This window comes from Ascaphus truei, chromosome 8 (assembly GCF_040206685.1).
Source record: "Ascaphus truei isolate aAscTru1 chromosome 8, aAscTru1.hap1, whole genome shotgun sequence".
Taxonomy (NCBI): domain Eukaryota; kingdom Metazoa; phylum Chordata; class Amphibia; order Anura; family Ascaphidae; genus Ascaphus; species Ascaphus truei.
Window position 1 is genome coordinate 33,706,946 of NC_134490.1, and position 24,804 is coordinate 33,731,749.

General features: G+C 47.0%; 1 protein-coding gene across 1 annotated transcript in view; it reads right to left on the reverse strand.

The window, feature by feature from the left end:
- Positions 1–24,804, reverse strand: part of UNC13A (unc-13 homolog A) — a 74,858-nt gene that overhangs the window by 21,292 nt on the left and 28,762 nt on the right. Inside the window, exons 7-22 of the mRNA XM_075611309.1 lie at positions 21,795–21,849; positions 20,797–20,832; positions 20,222–20,435; positions 11,736–12,272; positions 11,289–11,373; positions 7,955–8,007; positions 7,254–7,332; positions 6,308–6,313; positions 5,880–5,951; positions 5,487–5,706; positions 4,844–5,071; positions 4,216–4,357; positions 1,850–2,019; positions 1,223–1,338; positions 605–768; positions 49–199 (exon numbers count right to left, since the gene is read on the reverse strand). Coding sequence (XP_075467424.1) covers positions 49–199; positions 605–768; positions 1,223–1,338; positions 1,850–2,019; positions 4,216–4,357; positions 4,844–5,071; positions 5,487–5,706; positions 5,880–5,951; positions 6,308–6,313; positions 7,254–7,332; positions 7,955–8,007; positions 11,289–11,373; positions 11,736–12,272; positions 20,222–20,435; positions 20,797–20,832; positions 21,795–21,849 — 2,328 coding nt within the window. The remainder of the gene's footprint in view (positions 1–48; positions 200–604; positions 769–1,222; positions 1,339–1,849; positions 2,020–4,215; positions 4,358–4,843; positions 5,072–5,486; positions 5,707–5,879; positions 5,952–6,307; positions 6,314–7,253; positions 7,333–7,954; positions 8,008–11,288; positions 11,374–11,735; positions 12,273–20,221; positions 20,436–20,796; positions 20,833–21,794; positions 21,850–24,804) is intronic.

Below are 24,804 nucleotides of genomic sequence, written 5' to 3' on the forward strand. Positions count from 1 at the left end.
TCCTTATCAGTCTATAGATACTCATTATCACTGTACGATGTAACGCACCCCGAAGTTGGAAGCAGAGAAGCGGTCTGAGGCAGACACATTGGTGGATGCCGTGGTGTGGGCATAGTAGGCATTGATGTTGGCAAGGAGGGTGCTCATGACAGCTGGTACCCCTGGGCACATGTACTTAGAGGAGAGGCAAGCAAAGTGACTGTGGGGGGGAGAGAGGGAGAGACGGGGAGAAGAAGAGAATGGGGGAAAGAGATGGAGAAGGAAAGATAGGGGGTGCGAGTGAGAGAGGGAGGGAGGGAGGGAGACAGTCAGGGAGCACAGGGATGATGGAAGAAAAATAGATACATTAGGAAGGAAGCAAAAGCATGGGAAAGGGAGAGAGTGATAAACAAAGAGAAATATTACATGAACAATCATATTATTTAGATCAGAGGTCTAAGGCACAGGGAGATAAAGGGATGCCCAAGTGTAAGAGGTTAAACTTTCTCAGAACCCCCCCCGTCCCCCAATGTCACTCCCCTGATTCCCACTCGCCCCTACTTCCATTCCCACCTTGGTCCAAGTCCCCTCACCCCCCATCTCGCCCATTTTCCCTGTGTCTCACGTCATTGCTTGATATATGGACTCCACCCCGTATCTCATGGCGAATTCATCCACAATCTCCTGCGCTGTCTCATCGAAGTAAACCTTCCAGGCGTCGTCTCCTTTGGCATCGGGGATTTTCACTACCCCGTTATTCTGCACGTCCGTGAGGAAGTGGAACAGGTTCTGGAAAAGCAACCGCAGGGGTTGAGGCAGGGGGTGCAATCTATCTGCTCCCCACCCTATTACCCGACACAGGTAGTGGTGGATTCTTTTGCAACATTACGGATATAATGACATTTTTGGGGATCTCTGAATTCCCCTATTTCTCTGGAAGGGAAGGGGTTAAACCCTCTAATTGCCATTGGGTGAGTAGTGAGCACTCAGCAAGCTAATTAATCCCAACTGCATCTATGCCAGTTTTACCACCACCCCCCACCCTCCTCCTTCCTAGTACTCTGCTTGTTCTTAGTATGGAACTTCATACACGTGGACCTGTTTGACCAATGGCAGAGCCAGACTTATCTAATTCAATGGTCTGCTCTCAGATCTCTCCAGCTCTCATCGTCTTAACAAGGAAGGTGGGTTTGTGGCACGTTAAACCGGGGGCTGCCGTCTCTCCTCGACAACTGTCCCTCACCTCATGCAGACATGTGTACTGCACGTGATATGGAGCCACTTTTTCCTCGCCCTTTATCTCCACGCTGATGTGCAGCCGGATGGCCCCCGAGACGGCGGATTTATCTGTGCGCTTATCTGACGGGAGGGAGAGACAGGGAGGAGAACCGGTTATATAATAATATTAGCCTGTGACTATCGCCCTGCATGTAGCAGTCTTATTCCTGCACCCTCTCTCTCTGCTGCTAATACTACTACTAATTCTCTCCCACCCCCCTCAGTTCCACTCTTGCTGTTCGAGTGTCTCAGCCATACTTTTAATCTCTCCTTCCATCACCATCTCTACCCTCATCCATCTTTCTTTCCAATCATTAATCACCCCTCTCTGATACCTGCCTATCTCTCCCCCCTCCCTTACCCATGTCTCAGCCAGATTGGATCACACGTCCCTCTCTCACCTCCCTTCTGTGCCTCTCTCTCTCTCTCCCCCATCCCTCCCTGTGTCTCACCAAGTCTTTATCATACCATCCTTCCCTCTCCCTCTCCTCGGTCTCACCCAGGTTATACCACATGCCAATCTCCCTTCGCCCTCTCTTCTCCCTTGCTCTCACCCCTTCCACCTACGTCCCATCTCCTCCCTGGGTCTCACCCAGGTTGTACCACACGTCCATCTCTCCACTCAGAGTCCGGACCTCGATGATCGTCTGTCCCAGGAAGTCATCAGACTCCCGTTTGAATCTCTGCTTCACCCGCGACTTGATGTCATCATCCTCATCCCAAACACGAACCTTGATGCGGTCTGAAGAGTTGTGACACTCACTGCGGATAGAGAAGCCATGTACAGCATATATATATATATAACACTGTTATAATGATACTGTGCACAGGGCAGGTATATAAAGACTGTGATATAACGATACCGTTTACAGTGCAGGTATATAAACACTGATATAAGGTTACTGTGTACAGGACGTGTAAATAAAGATTGTGACATAACGATACTGTGTACATCACAGGTGTATAAATCCTGTGATATAATGATACGGCATACAGCGTAGGTGTATAAATACTGTGATATAGCGATACCGTGATATAACAATACTGTGGCCAGCGCAAGTGTATAAACACTGTGATATATAGAAAAATCATTTCAATGTCCTGTCCTTGATGGCGTGGATGACCGAATGTGGTCCTCTAGCTTTCCCCTTCATGGCATAGAGGCCCATGTTAGGGCATCTACGCGATCAAGGGTATCAAGCTGCTCTGGGGAGACATGGAGAAAGCTCTCTACTCTGCGACTCCTCTGCACAGCTATTAGAGACGGTCTGGCCCGGGACGATTAACACTGCTTTAATCCTCCCGGACCACAAAAATGTACTGTTCCCAGGGGCCACGGAGGGGGAGGGGAGAGGAGGGGGGGGGGGGTTGGGTTTCCGCAGACAGCCGAAGATTTCAGCCTGTTGGTTGGTGGCACCGGAAATAGTGAGTCTGGCTACATCTGTACTTCTCGATCTGTTGGCTGCATTTGAGACTCTTAATCATAGCATGATCACCACTAGACTGAAGGAAGTGGCTGGCCTTAGAGACAATGCGCTTGATTGGATCTTCTCATTCTTGAAAGACCGCGTGCAATCCACCCATATGGGCAACATATGGCACCGTATACCACAGTTACATGTGGAGTACCACCAGGTTCGTTGCTTTCCCCCATCCTGTTTAACATCTGCATTAAGCCTTTGGAAGACCCCATTAGAACAAGAGAACATAGATTCCATCTTTATGCCGATGACAATCATGCATTAGAGCATCCAATAATCATAAGGAACAAGCTGGTTTGCTTACGCAATGTCTTAATGACACCCAAGAATGGATGACTTCTAACCTACTACAACTTAACCCTGACAAGACTCAAATAATAATTCTACAAGCAAAGGACCACCCTACAAATGAACAAATTGCAAGAGCTCAGGAACTCTGCCTTTCGATAGGTGACAACAGTTACATTACAAAACATAGTACGAAATTTAGAAGTCATCCTGAATGACAAAGCCACCCTCACATTCCAAGTCAACGCCTACAGCTAAAGCTTCAGTCAATGCTCTGAGAATGATAGAGAATTGCGGACAAAAAAAAGACCTCGCCACCGACACAGTCACCCTGGTCCTCTCTTGCCTTGGCAGTAAAAACTCTCTACATAAGAATGCCAAGCTACCCTTTTCATACTCTCCAGGTGATCCACAACTTTGCAGACAGACTTATCAATGGCACCAGGAAGCTCGACTATATTACCCCTTATTTGAGAAAACTACACCTTCACTGGTTACCCACCAAGCAAGGAGCAACGTTTAAACTCCTCACTATGGTACACCGGGCGCTCCACGACACAGGACCACTCTACCTTCAAACAAAATGTAAGTTCTACAGATCCACCTCGAATGTACGATCCCAAAAACCTTCAACTAATAAAAGTCCCGAGATACAAACGCACTAGACGATCTGGTCGTGCCCCTTCAGAACAGGGAGCCAGGGAATGGAAGGCCCTCCCAATATCCATCATAAATATAAAAAACCATCCCACTTTCAGAAAAACGGCTTGACTCTTTGAAATCACCTTTCTGAAACCTGATTTATTCTTCGCTTCCCCTTTGGAATTTTTAAAAAAGCGCATAGAAGCAGGGTTTGCTCTGTGTATGCGCTATACAAGACATTGAGATAGAGATAGCACTGTGACATAATAATACAGCAGCTATAATAACTCACTGCCCAATCGATCTAATTTACAGAACAGGTATATCAATATCTGATATTATTATGCAATGTACATCATGAATATACCACCAACCCCTCTCCATGCTGTGTACAGTGTTGCTATATTCCCATCCATTCATTGGAATGTCACTCCCTGTGACCCCATGTTGCACACTCACACATGGAAGTTCTCACACACAGGGTTCAGGTTCCTTGTGACTCATTGTACCCTCAGTACCTTCCTGTACCCCCATGTCGTACACTCACAAGTGAAAATTCTCCTCCCACACAGGGTTGAGGTTTCCGTAGATGGTTTTGGTTCTTTTCTTGGTTTTCCCGACCTGGACTGTGACGTACGGATCACTGGAGCCTGTCTTATCCTTGGCCTGCAGGCCCTGTGCGCACACCACTGCAACACAACACACAGTGTGACACACACCGCTGCAACACAACCCATACACACACCACTGAAACATAACAGTGGGTAACACAAAAACACGCACCAGTGCAACACAACTTACACAACAATGAAACACAACACAGTGTGTAACCACACACACAGCACTGTAATACACACAGCACTGAAACAACACAGTGTGCAAAACACACTACTAAAACAGCACACACGCAGTGTTACACACTTCTGCAACACAAAATACACACCACTGAAACACAATACAGGGAGTAACACACATACCACTGAATCACAACACACACACCACTGAAACACAACACACAAAGTATGTAATACACACACCACTGCAACACAAAACAGTGAGACACACAGGGTGTCATACACACACCGAAGTACCCCCACTCCCTTTCTTTGCCTCCTCCCCCCTACTCCCTTTCATTATCACCCTCCCCTCCTCCCCCCAGTGAGTCTCCCTCTCACCGGTGATACTGATCTTGGCTGACCACTTGGAGGTGCCATCCAGCACACTCTGCTTCACCGCCTTGATCTGCTGGGCGTGTGTGGCTTTGAGGACCACAAACACCTCCTGGATCAGCTCGAAGATCTCCGGCTTGTTCCTCTCCCGGATCTTCATACGATCCTTCAGGACCATGATGATGTTCTGTGTCCGATCCTCCGCCCCGTGTTTTGAGCTCTTCTCAGCCGCCCCTGTTGGGTCACACGGGGTGAGGCGCTCCCGAAACACTCAGGAGGAATGATAATAGTGGGCATTAAAAACACCCCCACCCAATAAAGGCGCACTCCCAACATGTTGGGAGTGGGCACTAGAAGAGCTCTGCAATGTAGGTGGGGGTGGGAAGAGGGACACCTTGACCTACCAGTAGACAAATTGCATACTGGAGAGGGCACAAGACATGATGGTAGTGGCATGAATTATGTGGAGCATACAAGGTGAAGGTGCAAGGCAGGACCTAGTGGCAGGCAGAACAGGGCGGCGTGCCAGGCAGGGTGGGTGATGATGACAAGCTGGGAGAAGAGGGAAAGGACATTGTAAAGTGGGCACACAGAGTGCCGGGGAACAACATGGCACATGTTTAACTCCGTCGTCCCCCCCAGATCTTACTCTGCAGGCAGTCGGCATTTAGCAGGTCCTGGCACTTCTCGTGGCACTTGACTCCACACTCAGTGCAGCGCATGCCCTGGCGGGCAATACCCCACAGCAGCCCTTCGCACTCGTAGCAGTAGGTGGGCGTTGTGGCCGTCCACACCTCGAAGTTGTGGGGGGTTGTGCTGGAGATCGGGTAGATTAAGGCTTGCAGGGTCTTTTTGTAAACATGGTTTTTCTGGAAGTGTCACAAAGTGTCACCGGGAGTTAGTGTCACACATAATCCCTTTGCTGCCCATGAGGCCCCCTCTGGCAGTGAATAGGTAAATACAAATGTGCCTAAGTTTGTCCTTTTTTTCAGGTTTGTTTATGTTTGTAATATTCAGTCCTAATCTACACTGCAATACTCACTAGCTCTTCGTTGTTTAAGGTGCTCGTTGCCAGTGCAGACGTTATTCCCGCCTTACGAGACTGGACCAGGGACTGTAAAGAGAAAAGTGGGCACGTGTCACCAACCACAATCCACTCCCCCACCCCCCCACAACGTCTCTCTCCCATTACAGGGTCAGAGAGAGAATCCGATCCCAGTATCTAACCCCAGTGTGACAGAGAGAAAGAACATAAATAATATGTCAGGCTATGCAAAAACCTTTATTCTAGCATGGGGGTTTTAGGGGTCCAAAACCTTGGACACCTTTCTATGTGTACTGGGGGGGAGCGGGGGTGGGGGAAAATGTACAAAGATAGGTAACCCCTGTGTTAAGTCCTTGTAGGTTCTGCCCCCAATCTCTCCCCTAAGATGCAGATATATGGGCTGTGGAGAGAGTTATCATACTTACCATGGCCTGGGGAAGAGGAGAGGGAGGGAGGCAAGAAATAAAACAGAGGTTACCAAATGTATACAACAATATATACAGGGGAAGCGCAGGGCGTAGTAATGCAGCGAATCTGTGATTACTTAGTCCCCTGTGAAGGATCAAGCTATAACTAGTTGTGCCAGTGAGTGCAGACAAGAACTGCAACTAGTTCCTTGTGACTAGTAACTAGTACCATGCATTTGATAGGAGACAGTAGCTATTAATAGTCCCCTGTATAGGATAGGAGGCAGTAACTCTAACTAGTCCAATGCACGTCACAGGAGTCGATAACTATAACTAGGTCCATGTTTATGATAGGAGGTGGTAACTAAAGCTACTGCCATATTTGTGATAGGAGGTGTTAACGATAACTAGCACAAAGTATGTTATAGGAGACAGTAACTACTGTACAACTAGTTCCATGCATGTAATAGGCGGCTGCAAATAACTATAACTTGTATCATGTATGTGATAGGAGAAGGTAACTTTAACTAGTCCCACGTTTGTTAAAGGAGACATTAGCTATCTTGTCCCATGTATATGATAGTAGGGATGGTAACTATAACTAGTTAAATGTATGTGACAGGAGGCGGTAACTATTACTAGTACCATGTATATGGTAGGAGGCTGTAACTAGTTCCATGCATGTAATAGGAGGTGGTAAGTACTGTAACTATAACTAGTATCATGTGTGAGTAGGAGAAGCCAGACACTGCAGCTAGCTTCTTGTGTGTGTATGAAAAATGGGATCTGGTTACTATAACCAGCCATTTGCAAGGCCATTAGCTAGTTAAAATGAATCTGCTTACTATCCCTTATCTCCCTGAGAAAGCAGCCATGTCTCAATAATGACTCCCCTGAGGTGGCTGCACACGCCGGGTAAGAGGAATCCGAAACCTGGATAATGAGAGCTGTGGGGGAGACTCACCAAGTCGCTGACCAGAGGGATGGGCTTCCGCTTCCGCATGTCCGGCATACTGTCTATAATGATGAGACCCCCAGCCGACCTGAGGGAGAGACACGGGAAAGAGAGAGGGAGGGGGGAGAGGGAGAAAAGGAGATAAAGAGAGTCAGTGAGAGAGAGAGAGAGAGAGAGAGAGAGAGAGAGAGAGAGAGAGAGAGAGAGAGAGAGAGAGAGAGAGAGAGAGAGAGAGAGAGAGAGAGAGAGAGAGAGGAAGAGAGAGAGGAAGAGAGAGAGAAAGAGCGAGAGAGAGAAAGAGCGAGAGAGAGAGAGAAAGAGAGAGAGAGAAGAAGAAGGGAGAAAAGAGAGAGAGAGATAGAGAGAAAAAGAAGAAGGAAGAGAAGACAGAGAGAGAGAAGAGAGAGAGAAGAGGGAAAGAGAGAGAGAGGGAGGAAGTGATTGAGAAATAGAGTAAAGGAGAAAAAGATAGTGAGGGAGAGATAGACAAAGAGAGAGAAAATGAGAATGTGTGTGTGATACAGAATATGAGGGAGAGAGTGAGTAGGGAGAGAGAGAGATAGGAGAGGAACAGTATACAGTATGAAAGAGAGAACGTATCATGGGGAGTAAGAAAAAGTGTGTGCGTGTGCGAGAGAACTTGGAACCCGTTCTGTAGCAGAGCGCTGCAAGGTTGGTGTATTAAAGATGGCTAAATCGGTCACACATACCCATCCTTAAACCAGAGAGACTTGGACATGTCCCCGCTCCCCTCCCCTCGCGCCTGTGAGACAGGTAAAGAGAAATTAGATAAAGCTCTAGGAATCTCAATACTCTGCAGCCTCTCTGATACTCACAGCATTACACGTTAGCACAAACCCAAGGTGGCTGCATCATTACCTTTAAACTATATACACATATATTTACAAACACAAACATTATATTTCTATTTATACACACACATACATAATATACACATATATAAATATTGTATATACATACTTTGCAGACATATAAGCAAAAAAGCCCATTCTTTCAATCTCAGCAGTATTTATAACAGTATGTAAGCTTTGTGGGTGTGTGTGTATATTTGTACACGTGCGAGTGTGTGTGCAAATCTCTGTATATCAATGTCTATATCAGTGTACATGTGCTGGTTGTGTGTATCAGAATCTGTGTGCTAATGTGTGTACTGTGCGTTCACAAGTGTGTGTATAGGAGTGCAATACGTGTGTATAGAATTGTGCATGTATATGCATCAGTGTGTTAATGGGTGTATACTGTGTGTATCCTTGTATATCAGTGAATCTGTGCACTGGTTAAATAGCATCAGCGGTCATCAGCTATAAATGCTAGAGGCATCCTTAACCTCTTCACTGCCGGGGGTCAGTAGCTCATTGCTCTGCATGTTGTTATACAACTCTGCCTGTAATTATACCTCTCTGCATGCTATTACAGGCATACCCCGCATTAACGTACGCAATGGGTCCAGAGCATGTACAGTATGTAAAGCGAAAATGTACTTAAAGTGAAGCACTACCTTTTTCCCACATACTGATGCATGTACTGTACTGCAATCGTCATGTACGTGCATAACTGATGCAAATAACGCATCAGCTTCGGTGCAGGTAGGGAGCCGGTATTGCTGTTCAGGACGTGCTGACAGGCGCATGTGTGAGCTGCCGTTTGCCTATTGGGCGATATGTCCTTACTCGCGAGTGTACTTAAAGTGAGTGTCCTTAAACCGGGGTATGCCTGTATATCGCTCTGCGTTGTTATACCAGTCTGCATGTTATTATACCATGTTATTTGTATCGCTCTGCGTGTTATTACAGATGTAGCAGACATTATGCCCCTATGACTGTATCTTGCGGTAAGGCACTAAATGGCACGATTTGTTTCAATGGAGCTGCCACAAATTACACTTGTTATGTGATACCGGTTGCAGTAATGTCTGCTGCATCTATAGCTCTCGGTGTGTTATTATATGACTCTGCGTGTTATTGTAAGGCCCTCTGTGTTATTATGCCGCTCTGCGTGTTACACCGCTCCGCACGTTATTATATCGCTCTGCGTGTTATTATGTCGCTCTGCGTGTTATCATATCGCTCTGTGTTATTATATCTCTCTGCATGTTATTATATCTCTGTGCATGTTATTATATCGCTCTGCATGTTATTATATCTCTCTGCATGTTATTATATCTCTCTGCATGTTATTATATCTCTCTGCATGTTATTATACCGCTCTGCGTTATGATACCGCTCTGCGTTATGATACCGCTCTGCGTGTTATTATACCGCTCTGCATGTTATCATAACGCATACCGCTCTGCGTGTTATTATACCGCTCTGCGTGTTATTATACCGCTCTGCGTGTTATTATACCGCTCAGCGTGTTATTATACCGCTCAGCGTGTTATTATACCGCTCTGCGTGTTATTATACCGCTCAGCGTGTTATTATACCGCTCAGCGTGTTATTATACCGCTCTGCGTGTTATTATACCGCTCTGCGTGTTATTATACTGCTCTGCGTGTTATTATACCGCTCTGCGTGTTATTATACCGCTCTGCGTGTTATTATACCGCTCTGCGTGTTATGATATCGCTCTGCGTGCTATGATACCGCTCTGCGTGTTATGATACCGCTCTGCGTGTTATGATACCGCTCTGCGTGTTATGATACCGCTCTGCGTGTTATTATACCGCTCTGCGTGTTATTATTCCGCTCTGCGTGTTATTATACCGCTCTGCGTGTTATTATACCGCTCTGCGTGTTATTATACCGCTCTGCGTGTTATTATATCGCTCTGCGTGTTATGATATCGCTCTGCGTGTTATGATACCGCTCTGCATTATGATACCGCTCTGCGTGTTATGATATCGCTCTGCGTGTTATGATACCGCTCTGCATTATGATACCGCTCTGCGTGTTATGATATCGCTCTGCGTGTTATGATACCGCTCTGCGTGTTATGATACCGCTCTGCGTGTTATGATACCGCTCTGTGTGTTATTATACCGCTCTGCATGTTATTATTCCGCTCTGCGTGTTATTATACTGCTCTGCGTGTTATTATACCGCTCTGCGTGTTATGAAATGGCTCTGCGTGTTATGAAATGGCTCTGCGTGTTATGAAATGGCTCTGCAGTGTGTGTTTACAGCCCCTCTGGCAGTGAAGAGGGTAGAAATGTCGCTTACAAAATATTTGCCCTGTCTGACTCCCCTGAAGTTGATACTCAGCGCCACTGTGTATCATCACACTCCGACCAATGAGTGCTCCCCAGGGACATCACACCTGAAACCTTCCTCAGGATCCCGAGAGAAGCCACACGCCCCTCACCTACCTGCTCTGAGCATCTGTGGTCTCTGCCCGCAGGGCAGAGTGACGGTTAGGAACAGAGTGTGTGCAGTGAGGGGGCGGAGAGGGGGAGCCACTCTGAATGAGAAAATCACAAAATGACACAAAAACATAAAAAAATCAAAGAAAACATGGAAACAAAAAAACACTAATCAGGAGCCAAAGGGGGAGAAAGTAAATGGTAAAAATGCGAGGAGAAGGGATTCTCATAGGCAGAGGTCACCCTGCATTGCAACCTCAGCACTGTCTGAGCCTGTCCCTCAATCTGCAGTCAGGTCACTCTACATTACATATTAATCAAAGACTATCTAAAGCTGTCTCTGATAATCTGCGGTCAGGATGTCACCCTACATTACATATAAACCCAGGACTGACAGAGCCTGTCCCTGAAAATCTGGACTCAGAAGGTCACCCTACATTAGATATAAACCAAGACTGTGTGAACCTGTCCCTATCTGCAGTCAGGAGGTCACCCTGCATTAGATATAAACCCAGCACTGACTGAGCCTGTCCCTCATAATCTGGAGGTTTCCGTGCCTAAATCAGGAGGAAGGTGTAGGTATAGAACACAAGATGGGAGAAGCTGGAAGAAGACAATGGGATAAACTATGAATTCTAAAGCATGTGGTTAGGAGTGGAGGGTCTGTTGTAGGGTTTCCTACCCTTCTGAGTTAAGGTGTAGACCGTTGACCCCGCACGTACCTCTTGAAGCTGCAGGCGCACCTTGTTGAAAGCTCTCAGCCAATTGGATTTAGCTTTGGACATGCCAGGTACCTCCTCTCTGTAACTGAACAAGCCAGAGCGTTACATGTTACACACACACGCATAATGTACCTAGAAGTTTAGGAATTGGCAGCCCTGAATTCTCTTCGTCCACCCCTGATGCCATGAGCTGTCCAGTCCTAGAGATGCTAAAATGTATCCCTTATCTCAATCCCATAAAATGTCCAGTTCTAGAAGAGCTAGGCTCTGCATCCCTGGTTATCTCCTGAACTGCCCATCATAAAGATGCCAGTCTCTGTGGACATGCCCATCAACTCAGCCGTCCACTCCTAGAGGTGGCGCCCTACATCCATCTATCAGAATTATCTAATCTTTAGAGGTTCCAAGCTTTATACACCCGCCTCACCTCCCCCATACCCTGCTCACCTTTCAGCCACCACGGGCACATGTACCACAGGCACCTGCATCACGGGCACTTGCATCACGGGCACCTGTATCACGGGCACCTGCATCACGGGCACCTGCATCATGGGCACCAATGGTACCAGCTCCTCCATGGGAGCAGCCTCCGGGCTCCTCTCCTTCACCACCGGTTCTTCAGGGGGAGGTTTTTCCTTACTCTCCCCCGACAGGTACTCGGTTTCCTCCTGCCCGTACATTCCTCCTGCCTCCGGCACTTCAGGCGGTTTTTCTTCATACAGCTCTCTGTCGGACAGCTGGCCCATGCTGTCAGGGTGCGCCCCCTCTTCCTCACTGTACGCGTCAGGCCCCTCTTCATCCTCCCAGTGTGGAGAATCCTTGCGGTAGCTGACGGAGCTGTGACAGGAGTGATACGAGTCTCTGTCCCGCTCCTCTATCTCCGACCCCTGCAGGCTCTCGTTGTCCGGATCAAAATCATCACTGAGCTGGGAGGAGCCCTGGCTCAGCTCCCCCGATGAGGCGTAGCGGCTGCTGCCTGTGGGGCTATGGGGCCCGGGGGCAAGAGCAGAGGGGGTAAAAACAGGGACACCTCACACTGCTGTCACAGCCCTATATACAATATACCCCATCATCACTGCATTTATAAAGCCCTCCCCAATATTAACCAATACCCTGAAGAAAAAGTAGAGGTACTCTGCCTGAGCTATGTTACCTCCTGCAGCCCTGTAGGGGGGTAAACCTGTTGGGGTATCAGTGCAAATCTTATGTTGGAATGTTTCATGTAATATTTGTGCTCAAATCGTCTTGGGCCCTTGTCGATCCACTGTTGGATGAAGGCCACAACAATTATCTTAATCCTTATCTCACTGCATCAAACTGGTGGGAAGGTGGTAACGAGTGTTCAAGAAGATTTATAGTGCACTAGTATTGCATGTATCAACCGTGCCATGAAAGCTTGAACAATATACCCGGCTAACGTGGGAAAGGTACTTGGCAACATGCAAATGAAACGGACAAGGCAAGTAAGGCCTCTCAACCCCCAAATGTGTGCTCAACTAAGCAGGTTTCCATGGTACTCTAGGACTAGGTTTCCAAATAAAGTACTGGTACTCTGGGCTTCTAAATAAAGTACTGGTACTCTGGGCTCCTAAATAAAGTACTGGTACTCTTGGCTTCTAAATAATAAGTAGTGGTACTCTGGGCTACTAAATAATAAGTAGTGGTACTCAAATTATCAGCCATACAATCATTATATTGCTCTGCCTGTTACTGTTGCTTTTTCAGGCCCCTCTGGCGTTGAAGTGTTGTGATATTAACCAATGAGAATTCTTCATTCTGCACAGGCACTTTATTTGCTAAACTGACAGGAACGGAGCATCCTGATTGGCTAAGAATGCTGCTATAGATATATTGAATCTGCCCCGCTCACAGGACGTTCCATTTGCCTGCAAATCATAGGGGGGAGGGGGCAGCTCGTGTTTTAATGTCAGACACATGGTTTAGAGGACATTAATAGGACTAGTGGCACCTCCCACTGATGGGCTAAGAGGGCATTGTAAACAGTATATTCCCAAAAGTACCGCCCTCTCCACCCCCCCCCCCCCACCATAAATCAGGGCTTTATTACATAAGAGGTGGGTTCAACTGACCACATTGACCCATTCGCTGCCAGAGAGGCCAGCCACACCTTGCTTTAGCAGCGAAGGGGATAAATATTGCAGAGAAGGAAAACATTGCATTAAACAGTCATCTAACTTACCTTTAGCACAATGCAAACCCTGCTACTCCAGATATTTTGACATTACAATATGCATAACTAGTACTTAACCCAACATAACCTATGAGTAATGGATAACTAGTCCTATGATGACCTGACAGGAGCTGGCTGCCTTACCTAGTCCCCGGTGTTTTCAATGGGAGCTTGTGATGTACAGTCACTAGTTCCCTTGTTCTGGCAACTACATTTATGACTAGTTTTCTGGGTGAACAGGAGATTACAATGTATATTACTGAATTCTAGTACTAGAGGTGCCAGGTTTACAATCCCTTAACTCTTCTGTCCTAGAGGTTTAGAAGTTTGCACTCCTAGAGGTGCCAGGCTCTGTATCCCAGTATTTGTCACATGTGCAGTACTAGAGGTGCCGGGCTCTGTATCCCAGTATTTATCACATGTGCAGTACTAGAGGTGCCGGGCTCTGTATCCCAGTATTTATCACATGTGCAGTACTAGAGGTGCCGGGCTTTGTATCCCAGTATTTATCACATGTGCAGTACTAGAGGTGCCAGGCTCTGTATCCCAGTATTTATCACATGTGCAGTACTAGAGGTGCCAGGCTCTGTATCCCAGTATTAGTCACATGTGCAGTACTAGAGGTGCCAGGCTCTGTATCCCAGTATTTATCACATGTGCAGTACTAGCGGTGCCGGGCTCTGTATCCCAGTATTTATCACATGTGCAGTACTAGAGGTGCCGGGCTCTGTATCCCAGTATTTATCACATGTGCAGTACTAGAGGTGCCGGGCTCTGTATCCCAGTATTTGTCACATGTGCAGTACTAGAGGTGCCAGGCTCTGTATCCCAGTATTTATCACATGTGCAGTACTAGAGGTGCCAGGCTCTGTATCCCAGTATTTGTCACATGTGCAGTACTAGAGGTGCCGGGCTCTGTATCCCAGTATTTATCACATGTGCAGTACTAGAGGTGCCAGGCTCTGTATCCCAGTATTTGTCACATGTGCAGTACTAGAGGTGCCGGGCTCTGTATCCCAGTATTTATCACATGTGCAGTACTAGAGGTGCCGGGCTCTATATCCCAGTATTTATCACATGTGCAGTACTAGAGGTGCCAGGCTCTGTATCCCAGTATTTATCACATGTGCAGTACTAGAGGTGCCGGGCTCTGTATCCCAGTATTTATCACATGTGCAGTACAAGAGGTGCCGGGCTCTGTATCCCAGTATTTATCACATGTGCAGTACTAGAGGTGCCGGGCTCTGTATCCCAGTATTTATCACATGTGCAGTACTAGAGGTGCCGGGCTCTGTATCCCAGTATTTATCACATGTGCAGTACTAGAGGTGCCGGGCTCTGTATCCCAGTATTTGTCACATGTGCAGTACTAGAGGTGCCAGGCTCTGTATCCCAGTATTTGTCACATGTGCAGTACTAGAGGTGCCGGGCTCTGTATCCCAGTATTTATCACATGTGCAGTACTAGAGGTGCCAGGCTCTGTATCCCAGTATTTATCACATGTGCAGTACTAGAGGTGCCAGGCTCTGTATCCCAGTATTTATCACATGTGCAGTACTAGAGGTGCCGGGCTCTATATCCCAGTATTTATCACATGTGCAGTACTAGAGGTGCCAGGCTCTGTATCCCAGTATTTATCACATGTGCAGTACTAGAGGTGCCAGGCTCTGTATCCCAGTATTTATCACATGTGCAGTACTAGAGGTGCCAGGCTCTGTATCCCAGTATTTGTCACATGTGCAGTACTAGAGGTGCCAGGCTCTGTATCCCAGTATTTGTCACATGTGCAGTACTAGAGGTGCCAGGCTCTGTATCCCAGTATTTGTCACATGTGCAGTACTAGAGGTGCCGGGCTCTGTATCCCAGTATTTATCACATGTGCAGTACTAGAGGTGCCGGGCTCTCTATCCCAGTATTTATCACATGTGCAGTACTAGAGGTGCCGGGCTCTGTATCCCAGTATTTATCACATGTGCAGTACTAGAGGTGCCAGGCTCTGTATCCCAGTATTTGTCACATGTGCAGTACTAGAGGTGCCAGGCTCTGTATCCCAGTATTTGTCACATGTGCAGTACTAGAGGTGCCAGGCTCTGTATCCCAGTATTTATCACATGTGCAGTACTAGAGGTGCCAGGCTCTGTATCCCAGTATTTATCACATGTGCAGTACTAGAGGTGCCGGGCTCTGTATCCCAGTATTTATCACATGTGCAGTACTAGAGGTGCCGGGCTCTGTATCCCAGTATTTATCACATGTGCAGTACTAGAGGTGCCGGGCTCTGTATCCCAGTATTTATCACATGTGCAGTACTAGAGGTGCCGGGCTCTGTATCCCAGTATTTGTCACATGTGCAGTACTAGAGGTGCCGGGCTCTGTATCCCAGTATTTATCACATGTGCAGTACTAGAGGTGCCAGGCTCTGTATCCCAGTATTTATCACATGTGCAGTACTAGAGGTGCCAGGCTCTGTATCCCAGTATTTATCACATGTGCAGTACTAGAGGTGCCAGGCTCTGTATCCCAGTATTTATCACATGTGCAGTACTAGAGGTGCCAGGCTCTGTATCCCAGTATTTATCACATGTGCAGTACTAGAGGTGCCAGGCTCTGTATCCCAGTATTTATCACATGTGCAGTACTAGAGGTGCCAGGCTCTGAATCCCAGTATTTATCACATGTGCAGTACTAGAGGTGCCAGGCTCTGTATCCCAGTATTTATCACATGTGCAGTACTAGAGGTGCCAGGCTCTGTATCCCAGTATTTATCACATGTGCAGTACTAGAGGTGCCAGGCTCTGTATCCCAGTATTTATCACATGTGCAGTACTAGAGGTGCCAGGCTCTGTATCCCAGTATTTGTCACATGTGCAGTACTAGAGGTGCCAGGCTCTGTATCCCAGTATTTATCACATGTGCAGTACTAGAGGTGCCAGGCTCTGCATCCCAGTATTTGTCACATGTGCAGTACTAGAGGTGCCAGGCTCTGCATCCCAGTATTTGTCACATGTGCAGTACTAGAGGTGCCAGGCTCTGCATCCCAGTATTTGTCACATGTGCAGTACTAGAGGTGCCAGGCTCTGCATCCCAGTATTTATCACATGTGCAGTACTAGAGGTGCCAGGCTCTGCATCCCAGTATTTGTCACATGTGCAGTACTAGAGGTGCCAGGCTCTGCATCCCAGTATTTGTCACATGTGCAGTACTAGAGGTGCCAGGCTCTGTATCCCAGTATTTATCACATGTGCAGTACTAGAGGTGCCAGGCTCTGTATCCCAGTATTTGTCACATGTGCAGTACTAGAGGTGCCAGGCTCTGTATCCCAGTATTTGTCACATGTGCAGTACTAGAGGTGCCAGGCTCTGTATCCCAGTATTTATCACATGTGCAGTACTAGAGGTGCCGGGCTCTGTATCCCAGTATTTATCACATGTGCAGTACTAGAGGTGCCGGGCTCTGTATCCCAGTATTTATCACATGTGCAGTACTAGAGGTGCCAGGCTCTGTATCCCAGTATTTATCACATGTGCAGTACTAGAGGTGCCACGCTCTGTATCCCAGTATTTATCACATGTGCAGTACTAGAGGTGCCAGGCTCTGTATCCCAGTATTTATCACATGTGCAGTACTAGAGGTGCCAGGCTCTGCATCCCAGTATTTATCACATGTGCAGTACTAGAGGTGCCAGGCTCTGCATCCCAGTATTTATCACATGTGCAGTACTAGAGGTGCCGGGCTCTATATTCTCTGCGCTTTATACACCTAGCTGTCTAGCCCTAGAGGTATGGGCTCTCAGCAAACAATACATCTGTCTTTCCTTAGATACCACAGCATACAGTAAGATTATTCCCTTTGCTTATTCCCCTCCCCCAGCTTGTTATCCCTAGAGGTGCCAGACTCACACCAACACTGACCAATTCAGTCCTAGAGGTCACAAGCTCTATCTCTCTGCTTCCATTCTGCCTTTAATCCCTTCACCGCTATGCAATTGTAGGGCCCCTCTGGCATTGGGTACCTCCTCAGCACCACATCTATTGACCCCCACACCGTCTGGCCCTAGAGTTGGCAGGCTCTGTACCCGAGCCCTAGAAGTACACTCCGGGTCTCATAACACACAGCAGGGAGATGCCGGCAGAGTAACGACACTGGGTATCACACACTGACCCCAGTCTGACACAAGATCCCCCCTGAAGCGCACATGCAAACAGAATTACAGAGGCACATCCCCAGGACAGGGCGATACGGCTCTACCCAACCATCTGACCAAAAGCAGGCTGTGCTCTGCACCATGTGGATGAGATGTGGCGTTACTGAGCGGCCGCCAGTGTTACTGCTCTGCCTTATCAAACTGCTCTGCGTGTTAATAGATCGCTCGGAACGGTGTTTTTGAATCGCTCTGCGTGTTCGGGGCGGCTTGCTGGCGGTGCCATTGGTGCAAATGCACCTGGCCCCGCGCTTACAGAGGCCCCGCGCTATTCCCCGGCCCAACTTCCGTAATCACAGTTTGAACGTTATGGTGATTACAATTAACCACCACCACATTTACACTGTGATTACCGGAGTCGGGTCGGGGGAGAGCGCGAGGCCTCTGTAAATCCAGGCTCTCTTTCTGCTATCACTGATGCGCAGGCAGGCAAGAGGCCCCGCGCGTCACGTGATGTCATCAAGTGGCATGGTAGCAGGAGGAGATGCTGGCTCCAGAGGCAGTAAGAGCCCGTGCGCACACACTGTGTACCAGGCCCCCGCCATACCCCCAGCCGGCCCTGATTATATCACTCTGCGTATTGTTCTATCACTCTATGTGTTGTTACAGTATATCACTCTGTGAATTGTTCTATCACTCTGTGAATTGTTCTATCACTCTATGTGTTGTTATATCACTCTGCGAATTGTTCTATCACTCTATGTGTTGTTATATCACTCTGCGAATTGTTCTATCACTCTGTGAATTGTTCTATCGCTCTATGTGTTGTTATATCACTCTGCGAATTGTTCTATCACTCTATGTGTTGTTACAGTATATCACTCTGTGAATTGTTCTATCACTCTGTGAATTGTTCTATCACTCTATGTGTTGTTATATCACTCTGCGAATTGTTCTATCACTCTATGTGTTGTTATATCACTCTGCGTATTGTTCTATCACTCTATGTGTTGTTACAGTATATCACTCTGTGAATTGTTCTATCACTCTATGTGTTGTTATATCACTCTGTGAATTGTTCTATCACTCTATGTGTTGTTATATCACTCTGCGTATTGTTCTATCACTCTATGTGTTGTTACAGTATATCACTCTGTGAATTGTTCTATCACTCTGTGAATTGTTCTATCACTCTATGTGTTGTTACAGTATATCACTCTGTGAATTGTTCTATCACTCTGTGAATTGTTCTATCACTCTATGTGTTGTTACAGTATATCACTCTGTGAATTGTTCTATCACTCTGTGAATTGTTCTATCACTCTATGTGTTGTTATATCACTCTGCGAATTGTTCTATCACTCTATGTGTTGTTATATCACTCTGCGTATTGTTCTATCACTCTATGTGTTGTTACAGTATATCACTCTGTGAATTGTTCTATCACTCTATGTGTTGTTATATCACTCTGTGAATTGTTCTATCACTCTATGTGTTGTTATATCACTCTGTGAATTGTTCTATCACTCTATGTGTTGTTATATCACTCTGTGAATTGTTCTATCACTCTATGTGTTGTTATATCACTCGTGTGTTGTTACAGTATATCACAATGCTTTGGCCTCTCTGGATATGAAGAGGTTCAGGACCTCATTTAACCACAGGACTAAATGTGAGTAAATGATTCCCTGCAAATGGGACGAGGGTCACTCACTGCCCCTAAAGCAAAAAATGTATGTTGCTGTGTGGGAAGATCTGAGTGACTGGTGAGGGTTCCTCAGTGAGTATCATTGAGCAAGAGTCTCCGTGAGTATCCCTCAATGGATATCTCTCAGCTAATAGCGAGTGTCTCTCAGTAAGTGGTGGGTGTCTCCATGTAAATGTATCTCAGTGAGTGTCTACCACTAACTGGTGAGTATTTCATAGTGAGTGGGGCTCTGAGTGGTCCTCAGTGAGTGCCCCTCTCCCTACCCTCAGGTCCCTGGGTATCGGCCTGCCCTGGCGTGTGCGTGGGACGAGCACGGCACTCTGCGGCACTCACACTGCGATATCCCGGGACTGACCCACCTATCGGACAGGTCTAGTGACTGCCGACTCTCCAGAGAGTGCTGCCGGCTGGTGAGACGGCTTGAACCCGAGGCAGACTCCAGGTCACTGCGCCCGTTAGTGGCAGAGTCTGCGCTATCGTAACGGCTGCCGTCCAGGGGGAAGGGGGCAGAGAGAGAGGAGAGGGGATCAGAGGGGATCACACACACCCATCCTGCCCCGGAAGAGTGGAGCAGAGAGAGAGAGAGGAGAGGGGTCAGAGGGAGTCACTCACACCCATCCTGCCCCGGGGGAGGAGGGGGTGCAGAGAGAGAGAAGTTAGGTTCCACGTGGGTCTCACGCACACCCCCATCCTCCTGGGTAGAAGTGTATAGAGATGCTCAACCTCAGTATACTGAGCAGAATGTTCATTATCAGTGTATAGAGATACTCCGCATATTTATACAGTGCAGCGTGTTTATCATCAGTGTATAAAGACACTTTGCATCATCACACAGAACTGAGGAAGCAGGCATGATTGGCTGCCCTTGGCCCTGACCCCTGCGCTCCCCATACCTGATTGGCCGGTGGTCGGAGAAATCCATCTCATAGCTCTGCATGGAATCGGTGTAGGAGTCACGGGAGCTGTGCTGCTGCTGTCTCACGGGGTACTGATGCACCGAAGCATTGGGTTGGGATGTAGAGTAGTAAGGGGGAGGGATGCTGTTACTTGTCTCACTGCGATAGTCGCTGTCCCTGTCATCTACGGCGCTGTCAGGGTCCTCGTTATCTGGGGTGGGACAAGAAGGGGACGTGATGACACAAGAGAAGGGATGCAGGGGAAACCTCATCCCAAATCCACAGAGCCCTAGTCCCACATGGAGGAAAATTGAGTTTCTAAGAAAACCTATTACATTGATAAGTTGTTTAACCCGCTCGCTGCCAGAGGGACCAGGAACGCACTGAGGATATAGAGTACATTGATATACACACACATATATACAGACATACACAGACTGGTACCATCACACTGGATGTACATTAGGGTCTATGGGTGGGAAAGGAAGGGGCTGCTCTTGTTCCATGACTAGGAGGGCAGGATGTGTGGGGTACAGGACGTTATAGGAGGGGCACCCAAATCTTATACTTACTGTGCTGTTCTCCCCAGCCAAAATAATTCCAGTTACCTACAAAAGAGAAGGGTCAGAGACATGAGGGGTGCCGGGGAAGACCCGCTCCTGCCCCATACACATCCCACTCCCCTGGGAGGTGCCCTACAGAGTAGGCACAGAGGCAGTGACCGGATCAACACGGACGGCCCCTCTGGCAGTGACGTGATAACATTTGCCTGATATCTGCTCTGGTTGCCCTCCTGTTCCCTACCTGAACCCCCTATCTCTGAGGGTCCGGAAATATTTTACCCTTTTATTTTCAGTAACAATCTCTCCGTCTCTACCTTTTTTTGGTCTCTAACTCCGTTCGCCATTCTAACCAACCCACCCCTTATTCTCCCCCTGCTCCACTCTCTCTCCCGTCTCTATATCTTTCTCTCCCTCCTTTCCCCTTACATCTCTCTTTTCTCCCCTTGACCCTCTTTTTCCCCTCTCCCTTCTCCGTCTGTCTCTCTCTCCCTCTCTTTTTGTCTCTCCTATCCCCTTCTTACCTTTCTGTAATCCCTCCTGCCTGTCTCTCCCCCCACCCGTCTTGGTCTCTCCCTGGCCGGGCTTTATGAAGCCGAGATGCGGGGCATCGTAACCCTACCCAGTGCTAACTGCCATTGACTGGAGGAGAGGCGGTTAACGCCAGATTGGGGTGTGATACTCCACGTCGCGGCTTGATGGATCCCGACCTCTGTCTCTCTCACACACACATAGAACACAGACAGGGGACAACGCAGACCTGCACTAATACAGAACCATGTAGGTAAAGAACAAGGAGGAATAGCAAGATGCAACACAGTGAATGAGTTGAGGGCCTCTTCCTGTGATGGATTACAATGATTCAGTCCTATTTTATTATCTCCCATCATAAACTATGAGGATGACATAATGGACCGCACAATCCTGTCCACGAGTACCTGCAAATACTGTACAGGGTGAAGAACAATGTGGGGAAGAGTATTTGTATGATGGGATAGGTCGGTACTTACAGCACTGAGGGCCATGGACAGGCAGGGGGTTCTCCTGCTCCTCCTGAAAGACATACTGGAAATAAGAAAGCAGTAGTCAGTTGTGCACAAAATAACCCAGGACTGTTTGTGCCTGTCCCTGATAGTTTACAGTCAGGATGTCAGTTTAAATTAGATGTCCGAGCCTGTCCCTGATGATTTGCGGTCAGGAGTTCACCCTACTACATTAGATATAAACCCAGGACTGTGTGATCCTGTCCCTGGTAATCTAAAGTCAGGAGGTCACCTACATTAGCTATAAACCCAGCCCTGCCGGAGCCTGTCCCTGATACTCTGCAGTCAGGAGGTCACGCTTGCAGAGAGAGGTTGTGTTTTGTTAAGCTCCCACTAGGGGCTCAGCATGGCCTCAGACCCAGGAGGTGCTGGGGCAGGTGAATCTGAGAAACCCAGTGGCTGTAGCCTTGATGTTTGTGAAAGTGATGCAACAGAAAGAGATGAGGAGAATTCAGAGAGAAAAGACGAGAAAGAGATTGCTGAGCAGGAAGGAATGGAGGAAGAAACACAAGAAACAGGTGAGGTGCTGGTTCTGTCCGGGGAAAGTAACATACAAACCCAGAGCAGTAAATCCCAGCAGCAAAGTAATGTTATAACAAGAGAGCAGAAAGAAAAGAGAGGCTGAGCTGGAAAAGGGGAGGTGGGCGGCAAGAGATTGCAGACAGACAAGGAAGCCTTATAGCAAAGTGCCCAAACCCAATGCAGAGGCTGAATGTGCCAAGGGAAGAGAGGCTGAGAGTCCTCAGCACATGGAAACTGAGGCTGATAGTCTCCTACATGAGGGGATTGCAGCAGGAGTCAGTCAGGAGGCAAACACAGGTACATTGCAGACAGCAGCGGAGGCAGAAACCAAGGAAAGAGACCCTGGGAAGCTTTCTTCTCACTCACAGCCCATTGCTATAAACTATGAAGAGGCAATGAAGCTAAAGTGTGAGCCAGAAAGGGTTAACTCCCTGAGAGAAACACGGACCACACAGGTACCTGAACCAGCACTGCTAACCTGGAACAACTCTCACCTGCTGGGAGACACACAGCAGAGGAATCAGATAGCCAGAGAGGGGAAATCTCACTGAGAGAGGTAAATCGGATCTACCAAGAGCCTGCAATCAGCACGGATAGGTTGGATCAAGTTTCAGCTGCTGGGGGCTCAGACTGCCAGGAAAAGACAGCACCAGTAAAACCCAGTGATTCACAGCAAAACGCATGGAAATCACTTAAAGGTTTGAGATTCTTTCCAAAGAAGGAACGTGGTGAGGCTGACATTTCTAAGACCAAGAGATCCAGGTTTGGATTATGTGGGGCAAACGCTCATTAAAAAATCCTTGCGCTTTGACCCAGAGCATGCTTCTTTTTAAGGGATATGACTTCCGGTGTGAAAAATTGATTGGCCTGAGCCCAGGCGGAAGTCTTATTCTAGATGTGTCTTTCCAGAATGTTAAACACAGATTAATTAATGTGTATGGTTACCAAACGAAAATGCAAAGAAGAAATTTGTTTGCTTTAGTTAAACCTTTTTTGTTTACATCCAAATGTCTCGTTCTAGGGGGTGATTTTAATTGTGTGACCTCAAATAAAGACCGTTGCAGTGGTAGAGATGTATTAGACTATGATATAGTGTTCCTAAATGATATGTGTAAACAGGCTGATTTAAGCGATGTTTATAGATTTCACAACCCAAATACTCCAGGATGTACATACATGTGGAGGGAGAGAAAAACCAGAATAGACAGATCGTATGTTAGGAGCAATGTAAATACTGCCAGCTGCAGATTATAACCTGTAGAATATTCTGATCATGCTATACTACAAATAACTCTACACTTGGACTCCTCTGTGATTCTAGGTTACAGTGTTTGGAAGCTGAACTCTTCCATGTTACAGGAGGAGACTGAAAAATAAAGTTTTTCCTTCAGTTCTTCAAGGACTGTGTATCCACACAAGTTGTGTATCCCAATGTAGTGCATTGGTGGGAGGCCACTAAAAAAAGGCAAATATTTTTTTCGCAAAACCTCAGATCTAACAAACCAGGCGAGGTACAAGAAATATTTGGTTCTCCGCTCTAAATTGCTATTATATACAGGAATGCAAAATAGCCAAAAAGTGAATTCTGAGCATTATAGGTGCATTAAGGAAAATATGAGGTTATTATAATATGAAAGATTATCCTCAACAAACGAGAAGGATTTTGGTAGCTGTAGACCTATTCTCAAGATCTCTATGAAAATTGTAAAACCAGAACTAAAAAGAAGGCTGTATGTGGCCTAAAAGATGCACTTTGTGTTACTAGTAAAGATAAAGATGAGATGCTAAACATAGTCACTGAATACTATGCAGAGTTTTTTTTAGCAAAAAAAAACTTTGATCCTGTAGAAATGGGTAATTATTTGGACTCTATCAATATCCCATCAGTTTCTGAGGATGACGTGCTAGGCTTAGACTCCCTAATCACAGCAAGAGAAGTGAGGAATAAAACCCCAGGGCCAGATGGAATCACTGCTGAAATTTATAACATTTTCAGTGAGGTTTTAGTGAAAGTATTGGCTAAAGTTTAAAATTCCTCTCTGGAAGGGATAGGTCTATCTCACTCTCAGCGTGAATCCATTTTGACCTTATTATATAAGAAAGGGGATCCGAAAGATATAAAAAGTTGGCGGCCAATAGCCTTACTAAATAATGATTATAAAATCATGGCGAAGGTCCTTAGAAATTGGACAAGTGACATCGCTGAGAAGGTGATAGCGAATTTCCAATCGTGTGCTATTAAGGCAAGAAACATTGCCAATATTTTAATTACCATTAGGGAGATGTTTGAGATGGGCAGGAATGGAGGTCTATCAGGCTATCTGTTAAATCTTGACAAGGCCAAAGCCTTCGATAAGGTGGATCATGTTTATCTTTTTAAAACTCTGGAAAGATATGGTTTCCCAGATACTTTTGTAGAGAAACTGGCTTTGCTGAACGAAGGAGCTTATGGAAG